This window comes from Tyto alba, unplaced genomic scaffold (assembly GCF_018691265.1).
Source record: "Tyto alba isolate M040663 unplaced genomic scaffold, T.alba_DEE_v4.0 Super-Scaffold_14, whole genome shotgun sequence".
NCBI classification, from domain to species: domain Eukaryota; kingdom Metazoa; phylum Chordata; class Aves; order Strigiformes; family Tytonidae; genus Tyto; species Tyto alba.
In genome coordinates, this window is record NW_024881276.1 from 1,321,449 (window position 1) to 1,333,899 (window position 12,451).

Consider the following 12,451-nt stretch of genomic DNA (forward strand, 5'->3'; position numbering starts at 1 on the left):
ACTCCATTGCATTTCCTTTGCTAAAGTAATTTTTGGAACCATCGCTTCTATTCAGATCCTGCAATACCTCAACTGTTTCTTTGTGCCAGGAATACACCATCGACGTTTTTTTCCGGCAAAGCTGGAAGGACGAAAGGCTGCGATTCAAAGGACCTATGCAACGCCTCCCTCTTAACAACCTGCTTGCCAGCAAGATTTGGACCCCGGACACTTTTTTCCATAACGGCAAGAAGTCTATTGCCCACAACATGACAACCCCAAACAAGCTTCTGCGCCTGGAGGATGACGGCACTCTGCTGTATACCATGAGGTAAGAACCGGGATTGATTTCTTCTGCTGCTGATTCCCAACTACTTCTGCCAATACGGGTGGGGAGCGTTACTTCCCCCACTCCTAGTAGAGCCAGGCGACCAGTCTTTCACTCATATTTACGTGAATATCAAGAAAAACGGAAAACATAATCGCTGCCTACAAGTGCCAATTAATTTGTAGCTTCTGAATACTGCTAGTGCTTAAATATTTCCTTTGATTAAATGAAAGGCGTGTTCTCAACAGATCTGATGATTCAGTCCAGCTTTTTTGTGAAGATCTGTTCTCCCTTACTGTTTGTATTTGCAGCTGCAGTGCCGATTGCAGAATTTTCTCCCAGGCCAGAAACTGAGATCTTGTTCTGGGGCAGTACATTCTTGAGCCCTTGGAGCTTTTGTTATTATTTTTTTTCGATTTCGTTAATAGTTCTAAAAGGCAAATGATCACAGGGATAAATGAAACCAGCTAGCAGCACCGTGAAGCTGCTTTAGCGAGTACGTTCCTGAAAACAAAGCTGGCACATTGTATTGGCAGCGAAGCAACGCGGCATCGCAGACCTTCAGGGTCGTGCGCCTCATCTGATTAGAGGATACTGGCAAGCTGCATCATTGCAACCTAGATAGAAGATAGAATATCAGTGATCTGAGAGAATTGTCTGAAATTCTTCTCAGGCCAAATCCCGTATCAGTGAATGGCGGTTTGCTCATTAAAGGTGATTAGCCTGTAGTAATTAAGGCTGCTGTCTATCTCCAGCAGGGTTTTCTCCAAGACCGTAGTCACGCAGGCAGCGCTTGAAAAAAAGAGATGAGGGGGAGCCCCTGCTGAGCACCCGAGCCCGGCGCGGCGCCTGAGGCCCAGCCAAAGTGCTTGGGTGCCCCGAGTTGGGTGCCGAGACGCCCGGCTTTTCGGCAGGCAGCCCCCAGCGGAGGGAAAGGGGGGGGGGGGGGGGGGAGCCGAGCCCCTGCCGGCGCCCCGTCCCGCGCCGTGGGGCAGAGCCCACAGCCACCCGCCCGGGGAGGGCGAGCCCCGCGATCGCTCCCGCGACCCGGGGGTCACGACTTGGGGCTCAGGGGGGGGTTGCGCTTTTGTACACAGGCACCTGGAGCTTCCCAGGTTTTGTTTTTCAGCCTGTTTCCTTTATTTATGTATTTTGGCCCTAGCCTTAAACCCCTTATTCTGAAAGGAAGCGAGAAAGGAAAGGTACCCTTATATAAGTCCTTAACAGCTTTAGGCCATCACAGTTGTAACTGCACTAGTGCAAAGAAGAGTTAGATGTGATAGAGGTCATGCTTCAAAGAAGGAAAAAAACAACTCATTTTCTCTTCTACGATGCGTATCACTGTTCTTACTGGCCCCACGTTACTGATCTCTGCAATAATAAACTGAAACAATATGAGGATACACATACGTGCTTAAATGCAGAAAAGTCAGAATAACGATCGGAGAAACTTATTTTCACAAAAATATTTGTAATGCCGGCCTTAAAACCAGTCTCACTGCTGCTGGGGCTACACGGGTGCCACTCCGGAGGCTGGTGCCGGGGCAATTCAATTCCCGATTGTCTGTGTAAACCGCTTGTACAAGTAAAGTCCAGATCAGGCTCGCAGTCAGCCTGGAGCAAAACGTTTACCATCCGCAGTGTTAAAGAGACGCAGCGAAGCACCGATTCGTGAGGCAGGGAGCGGAGCCGCCCGGGGTAGCGGCGTGAGACCTGGGAGGGCAGGAGCTGGGTGAGCTCGCCACTAAATCCTCTCCCGTGACCGTGACGGAGCGTTGCCACGCTAGGTGCCACAGGCTATAGGCAGATGGGGGAAAAGGCAGTGCCCTGCTCAGCACACGCCGCTGGAGAAAAATTTGCGTTTGACACAGCCTTTCTCGTCATCCCCCCTCAATGCCTTTCCCCCCCCTGGTTTTCCCAGGGGAAAGCTCTTTGGGATTGATGTTTTTGTAGGCTACAGAAAGACACAGAATGCTTTTGTAACCTAAAAAACATGCGACATAATTTTTTTTTTTTTTTTTTTTTTTTTTGGTAGAGCGTTGTGTGTGGGTGCGCGTGTGTGCGTGGAAAATAAATTCCCACTAACCGCGGGGTATGTGATAAGAAACGGAGTGCAGAGCTTTTTAAATATCTTGCCTTCCACTATTGCAAGCAGTAACTCGAAAAATAACGGAGTGGTGTCTCTGCTGTCCTGTTTGAACCCGGGCCGGGAGCAGGAAGCCGTGCTGCTTCAGGGAGGTTTCTCGCCCTGGGTGTCGCAGCAGCACGGGCGATGCTCGGCGGGGGGGGAGGCGCGAGGATCTCGCCCCAACCCGGGCGGGGGTGGCTGTGAGATGCAGCCGGCCCCTACACCTGCCTTTGCACCCCCCCGACGGAGGTCCCAGCTCAGCAGCACGACCTCACAGAGCTCCCCACCCCCCCCCGAGGAGAGAGGCAGCGTTGGGCTTTTTGAGATGAGACCCACTCCTCCTGGCACCGGGGCAACTGGTTGAAGGTGCTGGGTGTTAGCTGGGGGCCCCCCCCCGCCCCACTCCTGGAGCTCCCGTCAGGCTCTCTGGGTGCTCAGGGTCTGGGGAGGGGGAGACAACCCTCCGTTAGCTCTGCCTTCCCCTCGTTTCCGAGGAGGAATCGCGAGCTTCCCAGCCTGTACGTAGGGGCGATGCGCGCGGAGAGGATTGGCCCCTCTGTCGTCGACAGAGATGCCCGAGTTGCTTTTGCAGCCTCGCGTCGGGCTGCCTGGACGGAGAGGAGGGACGCGGCCGGGCCGACGCTGACCTTCCGTCTCCTCTGACTTCCAAACACACCCAATTTCATCAGCTGAGCAAACTTCCAGCTTTTAGCGCTTGGCAGTACGTGCGTTTCCGGGATGTACGTGTTTACTCACAAAGAAAAATGTTTTCTTTGCGTATTGCGTTGGGTGGTATGTTGTCCAGGTCAGAAGTCGTTGGGCTGTATGTTGCTAGGGAAATCTGATAAATGGACTTTTATATACGTGTAGCATTAAACCCCACTGCATGACCGTAGGAACACAACATGCTCTTCAGGCAGATTTCATAGGCAGCAGCGTTCTCTGCAGGGAACAGCTTAATAATCCTGGTTGTCTTTGATTTGGTAGGCCCTATTTGTTTTATTTCGCTAATGTGGTTTACCAATGATACACTGCTGACTTGAACGTTGCAAATTGTGTTTCTGCCCCTAGAGGGGAGTATTGTCCGTATCGCCACTTTTAAATGATTTTTTTTTTTTTTTTTTTTTTTTTTTTAGTAAGAGCACTGTGGTAGGAAAGCACTAGCGAATATGCTTCATGTTTCACTTCTCTGTATAGAAAGTAGCTTTGTGAATGGAGGCACAGATTTGGTTCTTTACCTTTAAAAACATAAAAGGTACTTAGTTTAGCTTATCTGAGAAATAAATGTTGTAAAAAGCATAAAATTAATTTCTTCAATGAAACTATTCTGAAGAATGGAGACAGTGATTTAAGCAGCATTTTCAGGCTAAGAAGAGAGTGAACATGTCTCAGTGAGCTGCATTTTTTCACCCAGTTGGAACTGGCTATAAAGACAGAAGCTTTGATAAACTTTGCTGTGGAACGCCAGAAAAAAAAAGCTGCGAAGCAGCCAGAAACTCTGTGAGGTAGAGCGTGCTCACTAGAACTAAACTTTTGGACCATAAGTTAACTTTTCGCTATCAGCTCATGGGCATTTTTAAATGATTTTTGGTCAACTTGTAGATGCTGAAAAATCTTTCTGTGTCATCACAAGGGCTAGGCTTTTTAGGGCCCCGTTATCACCGTCATTTTGAAAGGACCCCAAACCCTTTTTGCTACCACTAGGACTTCCGGGCATCTGATATAATTTGGGATTTTAAATATGACGTGTTCATGTATATGAAGAGTGTACAGACTTTTCCTGTGTTGTTATGGCAGCTGAAGGTTGGTAGAGATCCTGAGAGTGTTTATAGTTAAATCTATCCCATTACTCTACACATGCAAAGTTTGTCAGCTGGAGAATGCAGACATTTGTCAATATGGTGTTAAGAAACTCAAAAATTTTTAGGGCAGCCCTGAAATACAGTTATCTTTACCGCTCCTGGAAGATATTTAAAATTCAGCAATGTGTAGGATGGCAACCCACTTGGTGGCAGCATAACCACGCTGCTGGCTGTTCTGTAGTGAATACACAGACTTACCTAGGCTGGAAATACTGTTTCTTACGTTAGCACTGAGCGTTAAAATTGAATGTGCAAGTGTACACATGTCCTGAAAGCATGTTAGCACCAAGTCTGCTCTCCTACGAAGCATGTGATTAGCGAGCTACACGTTTTATGCTGTAGAGCTATTGATTATAAAACCAGTTGACTGGAAGATACGTGCTGCTTTCAAGACTTCCACTGGGAAAGGCAGGTTTTGTTTGCTTGTTATTTTGAATGGAAAATTAGGGAAGGAGAACCTTCCCTTTTAAACCACAAAAGGGAAGGTTTAGGTGAGCTCTAAGGCAGAAATTGTTCCCTGTGCGGGGGGTGAGGCGCTGGCCCAGGGTGCCCAGAGCAGCTGTGGCTGCCCCCTCCCTGGAAGGGTTCAAGGCCAGGTTGGACGGGGCTGGGAGCCCCCTGGGCTGGGGGAAGGGGGCCCTGCCCAGGGCAGGGGGGCTGGAGCTGGGGGGGCTTTAAGGTCCCTTCCAACCCAAACCAGTCTGGGATTCTGTGAAAATTATCCTGCGAAAAATGTGTGGGTTCTCGAGCGCTGACGTTGACAGAAGTAAGCCTTTTCCAGATGCAGGTTTGCTTGTGTAGCCCTGAGCAAGGAGTAACCAGCAAATCTACGCTTTCAAATGAAGCCTTAGTTCTCAATCAGCCAGCCATCTAGATGGGAACACTTCTGTTCAATTTGAATATGCTGTTCTTATTTCAAAGGGAAGAGTTCATTTATGTATCCGTTTCTATTTACAGAAAGGGATCTGTCAATGCTTTTGGGTATTGTGTAAAATATTACAAAACTAATTAGGAGCTATCAAGCCATACAAATAGGCATTTCCTTTCCCCGTGTTAGACTTGCTGCCTTTTCTTTCATATTCAAACTTCAAACTGCCTGAAGCTGGAAATAAAAAAAAAAAAAAAAACAAAAAAACATTTCTTCACATTGGGCTGAATCTTGCAGCGTGATGAAAAACTGCCACAGTGGCAAGGACTCTCATCTGCTTTTCATCAATTCAGATTTCGACAGAGTGAGAGAAGATAGGGGTGTCTGAAGTGAAGGGCCCTTCCCCGAGCGTAGCAGCGTTCTTGTTTTAGCACCCAGCCTATTGGTTCCCGCCTCTGCTTTGATTGCACATTGCCCCATTTCTCAAAAGTGGTCCTTCAAGGAACTGAGATTTGTTGTTTTGAAGAACCCCTGGCTGGAGTTACCCACAGGGAGAGAGAGGCATCGGAGGAGGCATTCCTCTGGTGTAATACGTTCAAAATGGGCAATTAAGACCTGCCCAAATATAGTCCCTATGTAGAGTACGTGACAACAGTCTCTTCTGCTGGTACTAAAAGTGGGCAGCGCCCTGCGGAGATCTCCATCACAGAGACAGGAACCTGCACAGCAAGGACAGAATTGATTAAAAGACGAAACCCAAACCAGAACCAGCCTGTCCTTGGATGAAGGAGATGCTTGCCTGGACTTTGAGGGGGATACAAAAGGCCCAACTTTTGGCACACAGACAGACGGAACCTTCCCTCGGGGTTAGCTGGCACAATTTCTGCCGGATTCCCTTGTGCTCCCCGGGTTTTATAAGGACTAACCAGGAGGGCCGACCTGATGTCCTGGGTGTGCGTGGAGGGGATGGGGTGACAGAAGAGAAACTGGAGGAGAGCAGTGCCCTGATGGGTACCCTGAAGCACCCCCAGGAGAGCACAGCTCTATTGGTGTCTCTGGCTTGCCCAGATCTGCAGACAAGCCCCAGCCTCTGCAGCTGGGGGCTCTGGAAATACCGGGTAGATGCTGAAGAATTGTTATGGCTACACTATCTTTTTTTATTACCAGGGCAGGATAACGTTTTAGGGAACTCCCTAGTCATTTCACTTAGACTGAAATGAAAATCTTCATCTGCCTAATCGGAAATACCATCCCCTGAAGTACATTTACGTTTGTGCTGAAACATCAGACTGCCGATGAGTAATCCGAAGTGCACCGTGGTGGAGAGCACCAGGCAGGATGGGTGGGATCCACCTCAGCTAATTTTACTCATCTGTAATGTTGATGGCTGCATCTGAGCCCCTTGGCTCACAGTTCTTCCCAGTGCAGGGGAGAGACTTTCTGAAGCAGTTAGGTATCTGCTGCTTTAGTATGGAAGTTGCTTATTTCTCTCCGCTCACGCTTTAGGGGGTTCCTGGGGTTTTTTTGGAGTGGCAGACAAAGGAGCGTAGGGTAACTGCTGTTACTGTTGGTGTCTGTGTTTAGTCACGAGTCCCGTCCTACTGACTTATTTGCATTGGTGTGTCCCTGCCCCATACTCATGTGGCCTGGAGCTGGGGAGTGTGCCAGCTGCCTAAAGCTGAGGGGTGTTCTGGCCAGCAGCCGGTCCTGTACCTGTGTTGTGGAGGACTTGCACAGTTTCTTCTCCGTCAAACATGAAGCCCAAGGTTGTGTAAGCATTGCACAGAGGACTGCACTTAAATTGGGTTCAGCCCTACGCTTTTGTCTAGGCGGGCGTAGGAGGGAATATAGTGCACATTAGGGGGAGCTCAAGAAACCCCAATAAACTTGTTTAGATGAAGAGAAGAGCCCACGGAACGTCGGTGAGGAAAGGGATGGCTGGCAAGGGGTGCCAGGGGCCAGCTAGCTGCTGATGGGTGCTGGGTACCTGTGGCTGAGCCAAGAGTGGAGGGTTAGCAAGGTGAATTTGAGGGCTTAGGTAAGGTAGGGTTTTGCAAGAAAGGGGGGTAGAAGGGTTCTGGGGAGCGGGATACTCCGTACTGATGATGGTCCCTCGGGGATAACTAGAAGGTACTGCAGGTTGGGATATAGATATCTGAAGTAGTCAGAAAGTAAAAACATGCATGTGAGGAATGAGGAGCTTAGGGAGGCTGGAGAGCAGCTCCAAGCTACTTCAGAAGACAGGAGGGCCTAGTCTAAGATGCTTCAGAAACGTCTGATCAGATGAACATAGTGGGGTGGAGTGAGAAATTACTCCTGGGTCGTGTTATACCACAGTTACCCTGTAGGAAATTCTTGGTAATTTGCCCTTTTCTGAAGGCTTCGTCAACTCAAAATACCAGTACGTATAGCTGAGTAAAGGCGTGCAATGAGCATGGGCAGGAATAGTCTTCAGTGTCCCATTCCGTTGCTTTCTACTTGGCTTCTTCAGCCTTTCTACAAGAAAGTAAGTGTCTTGGTGGGATAGTGCAGATGAAAAAATGCACATGGCTTGTCATTTAATGAGTAGTCCACTGGTAGTGCCCGTTTCTAGTCTATATGCACTATATCCAGTTTAAAAGCCTAGGAAGAATTTCTGCAAGAAAGACTGGCCTTCCATTTGCGTACTTCTGTCAGGAATTTGGGCCAGGAAACTTCAGGATCAGAAGGGATGGTAAAGCTGGATTATTTTAGTGGCTTGGTCAGACTTGATAAAGTTGTCTCATTGCTCCACAGTAATCTCTTCAGTGACTAATGTGCTCATGTGTCCTGGCCATGTGAAAAAAAAAAAAAAAAAAAAATACTACGCTTTGACTTGTAGATTCAGCTAAAAGATAAGGAAAATTAACAAAACCTCCTTCGTCAAAATAATAAATACCTACTATGGTTTCGCCATTAACTGCACATCTTAAACACATGTTACGCAAATTGATTTCAGCAGCAATTAATCTCAAACCATCACCTCTAGGCTGGCTCAGTCCAGTGGTGGAATGAGTGATTCTACCTGCTTTTGCTTTTTTTGTCTCTTCTGAGGGTGTCACCAGCTGACCTGTCGCTGAGGTGTAGGCACAGCTCTGCCATCCCTGTTTGCATCCAAGGGCACAGGGGCGCATCCTCTGGGGGGAATAGCACCCCGCTGATCTTGATAGGAACAGGGAGCTCCCATCCAGCTGCATGCCTGTGTCTTCGACCTGGGGAAATCTGGGTGGAGAGGAGGGGGCAAGTACATGGCTGAACCTGGGGACAGTCAGATGTCGCTAGGAGATTCAGCCCTTCCTTCTCTCGGGTTGCACTTTAGCAAACAGGTGCTTACGCTGTAGCAGATGCCAGTGCTGGTGGTGGTGGTATAAATAGCAAACGGATGGTAAGTTGAGCCCTGTTTAATGCCTTTTTGTGGTGTGAAACAGCTGAGGGATAGGAGGGCTCTTTCTCCGGAGCAGCGAGCACCCACAGCTGGCCGCAACCTGGTCCTTCATGGCTGTGTTGATCGGGAGCAGGTAGCATTTCAAAAGCAAGGCAAAAAAAAACATAAATAATGTCCTGCTTGGATGGCTAAATGACCTCCACCGTGTACTGATAGAAGTACATACAAATAGACCTGTGCACGTTTCCCCGTGAAAGAGCATGTCATCACGTGGCTTGACGCATGCCCCTTTCACACAGCAGTGCGGAGGAGCACTGAAATTACACACCAGGCAGGAGATCTTGATGAGAGGTGACCTGGGAGGTGGACAGGGAAATGGGAGCTGAATAAGAAGGAGCTGGGTTTAAATGCGAGTGGCTGAAAGGAAATTGTGGGGAGGTGTTTTGGAGCTCTAGACTGTTCATCTGAACTGTGGAAAATAACCGAGTATTTCAGCTCTGTATTTAGGGTTGCCGGATTATAATCCCTCCTACCTACTCTCCTGTGTCTGTGCGTCCCAGTCTAGATGTGAGAGAACCCAAATGGGCTGGGACTGCCCATCCGCTCACTCCCGTCCCTTACTGCTTTCTAAATTCAGGTCCTTTTTTTTTGTCTGTAGAAAATACTGCGTGCAGTTTTGTGCCTGTACGTACAAATGTAAAGGTTGTGTGAACTGGGAGGAAGGCATAGGGCGCCTGTGCAGCCAGGTAAGCCTCGTACACGGGGGAATGTGTGCCCTACTGACAGGCAGAAAAGGAGGAACTAAAGCCCCCCTTTGGCCAGTCCAGAAAACCTGCACCGATCAGGTTGTCTAACAGGTGGCACCAAAACTGGAGGACGGGTGCACCGTGCTGCGTTCATTACAGCCCCGGGCCTCCGTCCCCTGGGGTGCCTGTGGGAGCTTTCCGTGCTCCCTTCTCCCTCGTGTACTTCGGTTTTCGCCCGTGCAAGCAAGGGTTGGATGACCCCCTGGGTGGCACCAGCTAAGTGGCTGAGGCTGGCCTCTCTTGAAGAGGCAAAGAGAAGCTCATAGTTCAGCCCCACAGAGCCCTTCAGGAGCAACTGGGTTCACGGCAGCTTAGCACATGGTTGGGCACGGCACCAAAGGGTCGTGCCGACGAGGTCGCCGTCGGAACGGGCAGCAGACTCGGGGAAGCGTGTGGCGTGGCCTAAGGAAGTGTGGGCTGGTTGAGACGTTTCCCCTTTCAGCCGCATCAACAACTGCATCAGCTTCTCGGCATTGCTAGTACTGGTTGGCTTTTGGGGGGTTTCATTCCAGAATTCAGCAGAAATAGAAGCTACTGCGGAGGAGTGCTTTGAAGGCCTTCCTCATGGGGTGGCAAGGAGAGTTCGGCATGGACAAGGGACCAGCAAAGAGAGAAAGCTTGGAGATATTTTTAAGTGAAACTATAAGATAGATGGCTGTGATATTGTGCTATAGCGTTCATAGCTGCAGAGCAATATTGATCTAAAGTTTCTTTAGGAAAGTAAGGTTTGTAGGCAGAGAACTTAAACAAGGAGTTGACGGCCAAGAAGCTTGGATTTTTTACTGCACCAAGTAGTCTGATAAAAAACAGAGCTTCTTCCAGCAAGTTTTACCTTTCTTACGGATTTCTTTAGACACCTTGAATGGAAGGATGAATAAGCATAAATTCAGTGCTCCATCCATTGGTGTTATACATACTAAAGAACTATCGTAGAATGGAAGGTATTACCTCTTTTATAAACGAGCTGGAAATGTGATTCTTTCTATAACCCCCCCAAAATCCCTATCAAAGATCAGATAATTTAAGCGTCCTATTTGTTATTTTGTTGCGTTTATATGTTCTTCCTGTGTCTAGGGGCTGAACATCCCCCCTGCCCCTGTCTAAGAGTGTGCTCTGGGTATACCAAGGGACTCCACATGCAGGGAAGTCATTCCTGTGGTGGCACAGCTTTTGAGATCAGTCCTGTGCACCTCAGATCATCTCAGGAAAACCTAGTCTCCAGCACAGTTAATCTAGGCAATTGAAGTCTTGTTTTTTTCCACTTCAGTCTAAGCTATGCTAAGGATTTGGTTTGCTTAAAATGGGAGTTTTGCTGTCAAGTACACCATGCATCTGAATTATGTATTTACAGCTCACAAAAACATCAGTAGCTGGAGCTCTTAGCCTTCCACAGCCCCTTCCCCGTGGCATTTTCAAAGCGCACTTCAGAGTCATATAAAGATAACACATCTCAGCATCGTAGGAAAGTTGGGAAAGGGTAGCGTTCTTATCGGGGTGGCTATGAAGGAAAAATGGTCTAAGATAGGAATTCCTGCAGACCACCTCACTCCAGCTCCTGGCTGTAATTTCTGTTCTGTGTTCACTCTCTATTGTGGATTCCAAGAAAATGAGTGTACAACTGGCATTATAAATAAGAAGCGGTAGCGAACCGCTTCCACATCCCATGTAGAGGTGCAGAACGGGGCCCTAAGTCCGTATCTTGACCTCTTATCCAGCACAGTGATGGAGATTCATGAGCAAGACAGTGTTTGGGTTCCTGAGGATGATCACTTCTCTCTCCCTGAGCCAGGCTGCAGGCAGTCACCCAACGGGGGGTGGGTTTTGGGGTGATTCTTACAGCCGTCGATACCGTGACTAATCGTGTATCCCCATCCTAACACTTCTCTGCTGCGTTAGGTAACCCACTCTTACCACCATCAACAGGGGTTGTTGGGACTGTACAAGAAGGGCTTCAGAATCAAGAAAGGTCTTTACATGTATGTGTCTATATATATATATATGTGTGCTCGTATATGCGCACGTTACATTTACTCATTTACTGAAGGAACACAGGGAGCCATCAGTTCCCTGGACTACACATTTTGGTGGTGAGGCCTGAAACAAGTCTTGGCGTTAAAACCTTTTGAAAGGAATAACAGTTTGGTTATAGAAGTGTTTCCAAGACGGAGAACGGGCGAATAGCTGTGTCCTGAGTCGAGCCTAAATGAGTAATTTCGCAAACCTAGCAGGGTGCTCACTGTTTGAAAAAAAAAACAAAAAAAAAAACCAAACCAAACAGCCCCAAACCAGCAACTCTCTGTTACTCTCTTCTTGCCCGCGTGAGTGTGCAAGAGCGTGTACTGGGGATGCCACAAAGGCTCAAATCGTTCTGCCAAGGTGCTGTCGGAGCAGGTACCCGGGGAGGCTCCTCCTGCAGTTGGTTCTCGAGAAGGGTCTGACCCAACCCTGAAGCCTCCCTTTGCAGGGAGCCCCTTGGAATGGGGGATGGCTTCAGTAAGGCTGGATCCGCCTAACTCTTCTTTTTTGGCACGTCGGGGAGATGTTGAGATAGGTTCAAGGTGAATTTCAAGCAAACGTTTTGCCGTTTTTTAAGGAAAGCGGGGATGGCTGGCCTCGTGCTGGGAAGGGCCCTTTGGCTGTTCTGGGCCCATTCTGGCCTGAACCCCACAGCAGGTGCTGGTTGCCAGCACGGGCGGGCCCGAAGCACGGCATTAAAATGATCCCTTTAATGAGGGGCAGGGCCAGTGCACAGAAATAAACAACGAAGAAGATGGAGCTGGTTTGGGGATTAGGGCAAACAGGCAGAAGAGCTTTGTATCTCTCTGGCCACCATACCTCAGAGCTAGCAAAACTTTCCTTGTGTGTGTGTGTCCCCCCCCCCCATCAGTGACTTGTTATTCAACGCTTATCTTGGGTTAACTTCCCCCAAAAGCCACTGGTGACTCTGCCTTTCTGCTCCTCTCTCCTCCTAAAGCTCTCTGGTTTAATTTGTTTGCATACTAAAGCTAGCAGCTGATAAGGAAAAGCAGGTTTCTGTGGCTGGCTGTTGGTGCCTCCTCGGGCAGGTGACTGCCCTC

General features: G+C 48.7%; 2 protein-coding genes across 5 annotated transcripts in view; one reads left to right on the top strand and one right to left on the bottom strand.

The window, feature by feature from the left end:
- Positions 1-12,451, bottom strand: part of GABRB3 (gamma-aminobutyric acid type A receptor subunit beta3) — a 197,527-nt gene that overhangs the window by 159,670 nt on the left and 25,406 nt on the right. The gene's annotated exons all lie outside the window — the stretch shown is intronic.
- Positions 1-12,451, top strand: part of GABRA5 (gamma-aminobutyric acid type A receptor subunit alpha5) — a 58,163-nt gene that overhangs the window by 12,861 nt on the left and 32,851 nt on the right. For all 4 annotated transcript variants that reach the window (XM_042788691.1, XM_042788689.1, XM_042788692.1 and 1 more), the window contains exon 5: positions 90-310. In XM_042788691.1, coding sequence (XP_042644625.1) covers positions 90-310 — 221 coding nt within the window. The remainder of the gene's footprint in view (positions 1-89; positions 311-12,451) is intronic.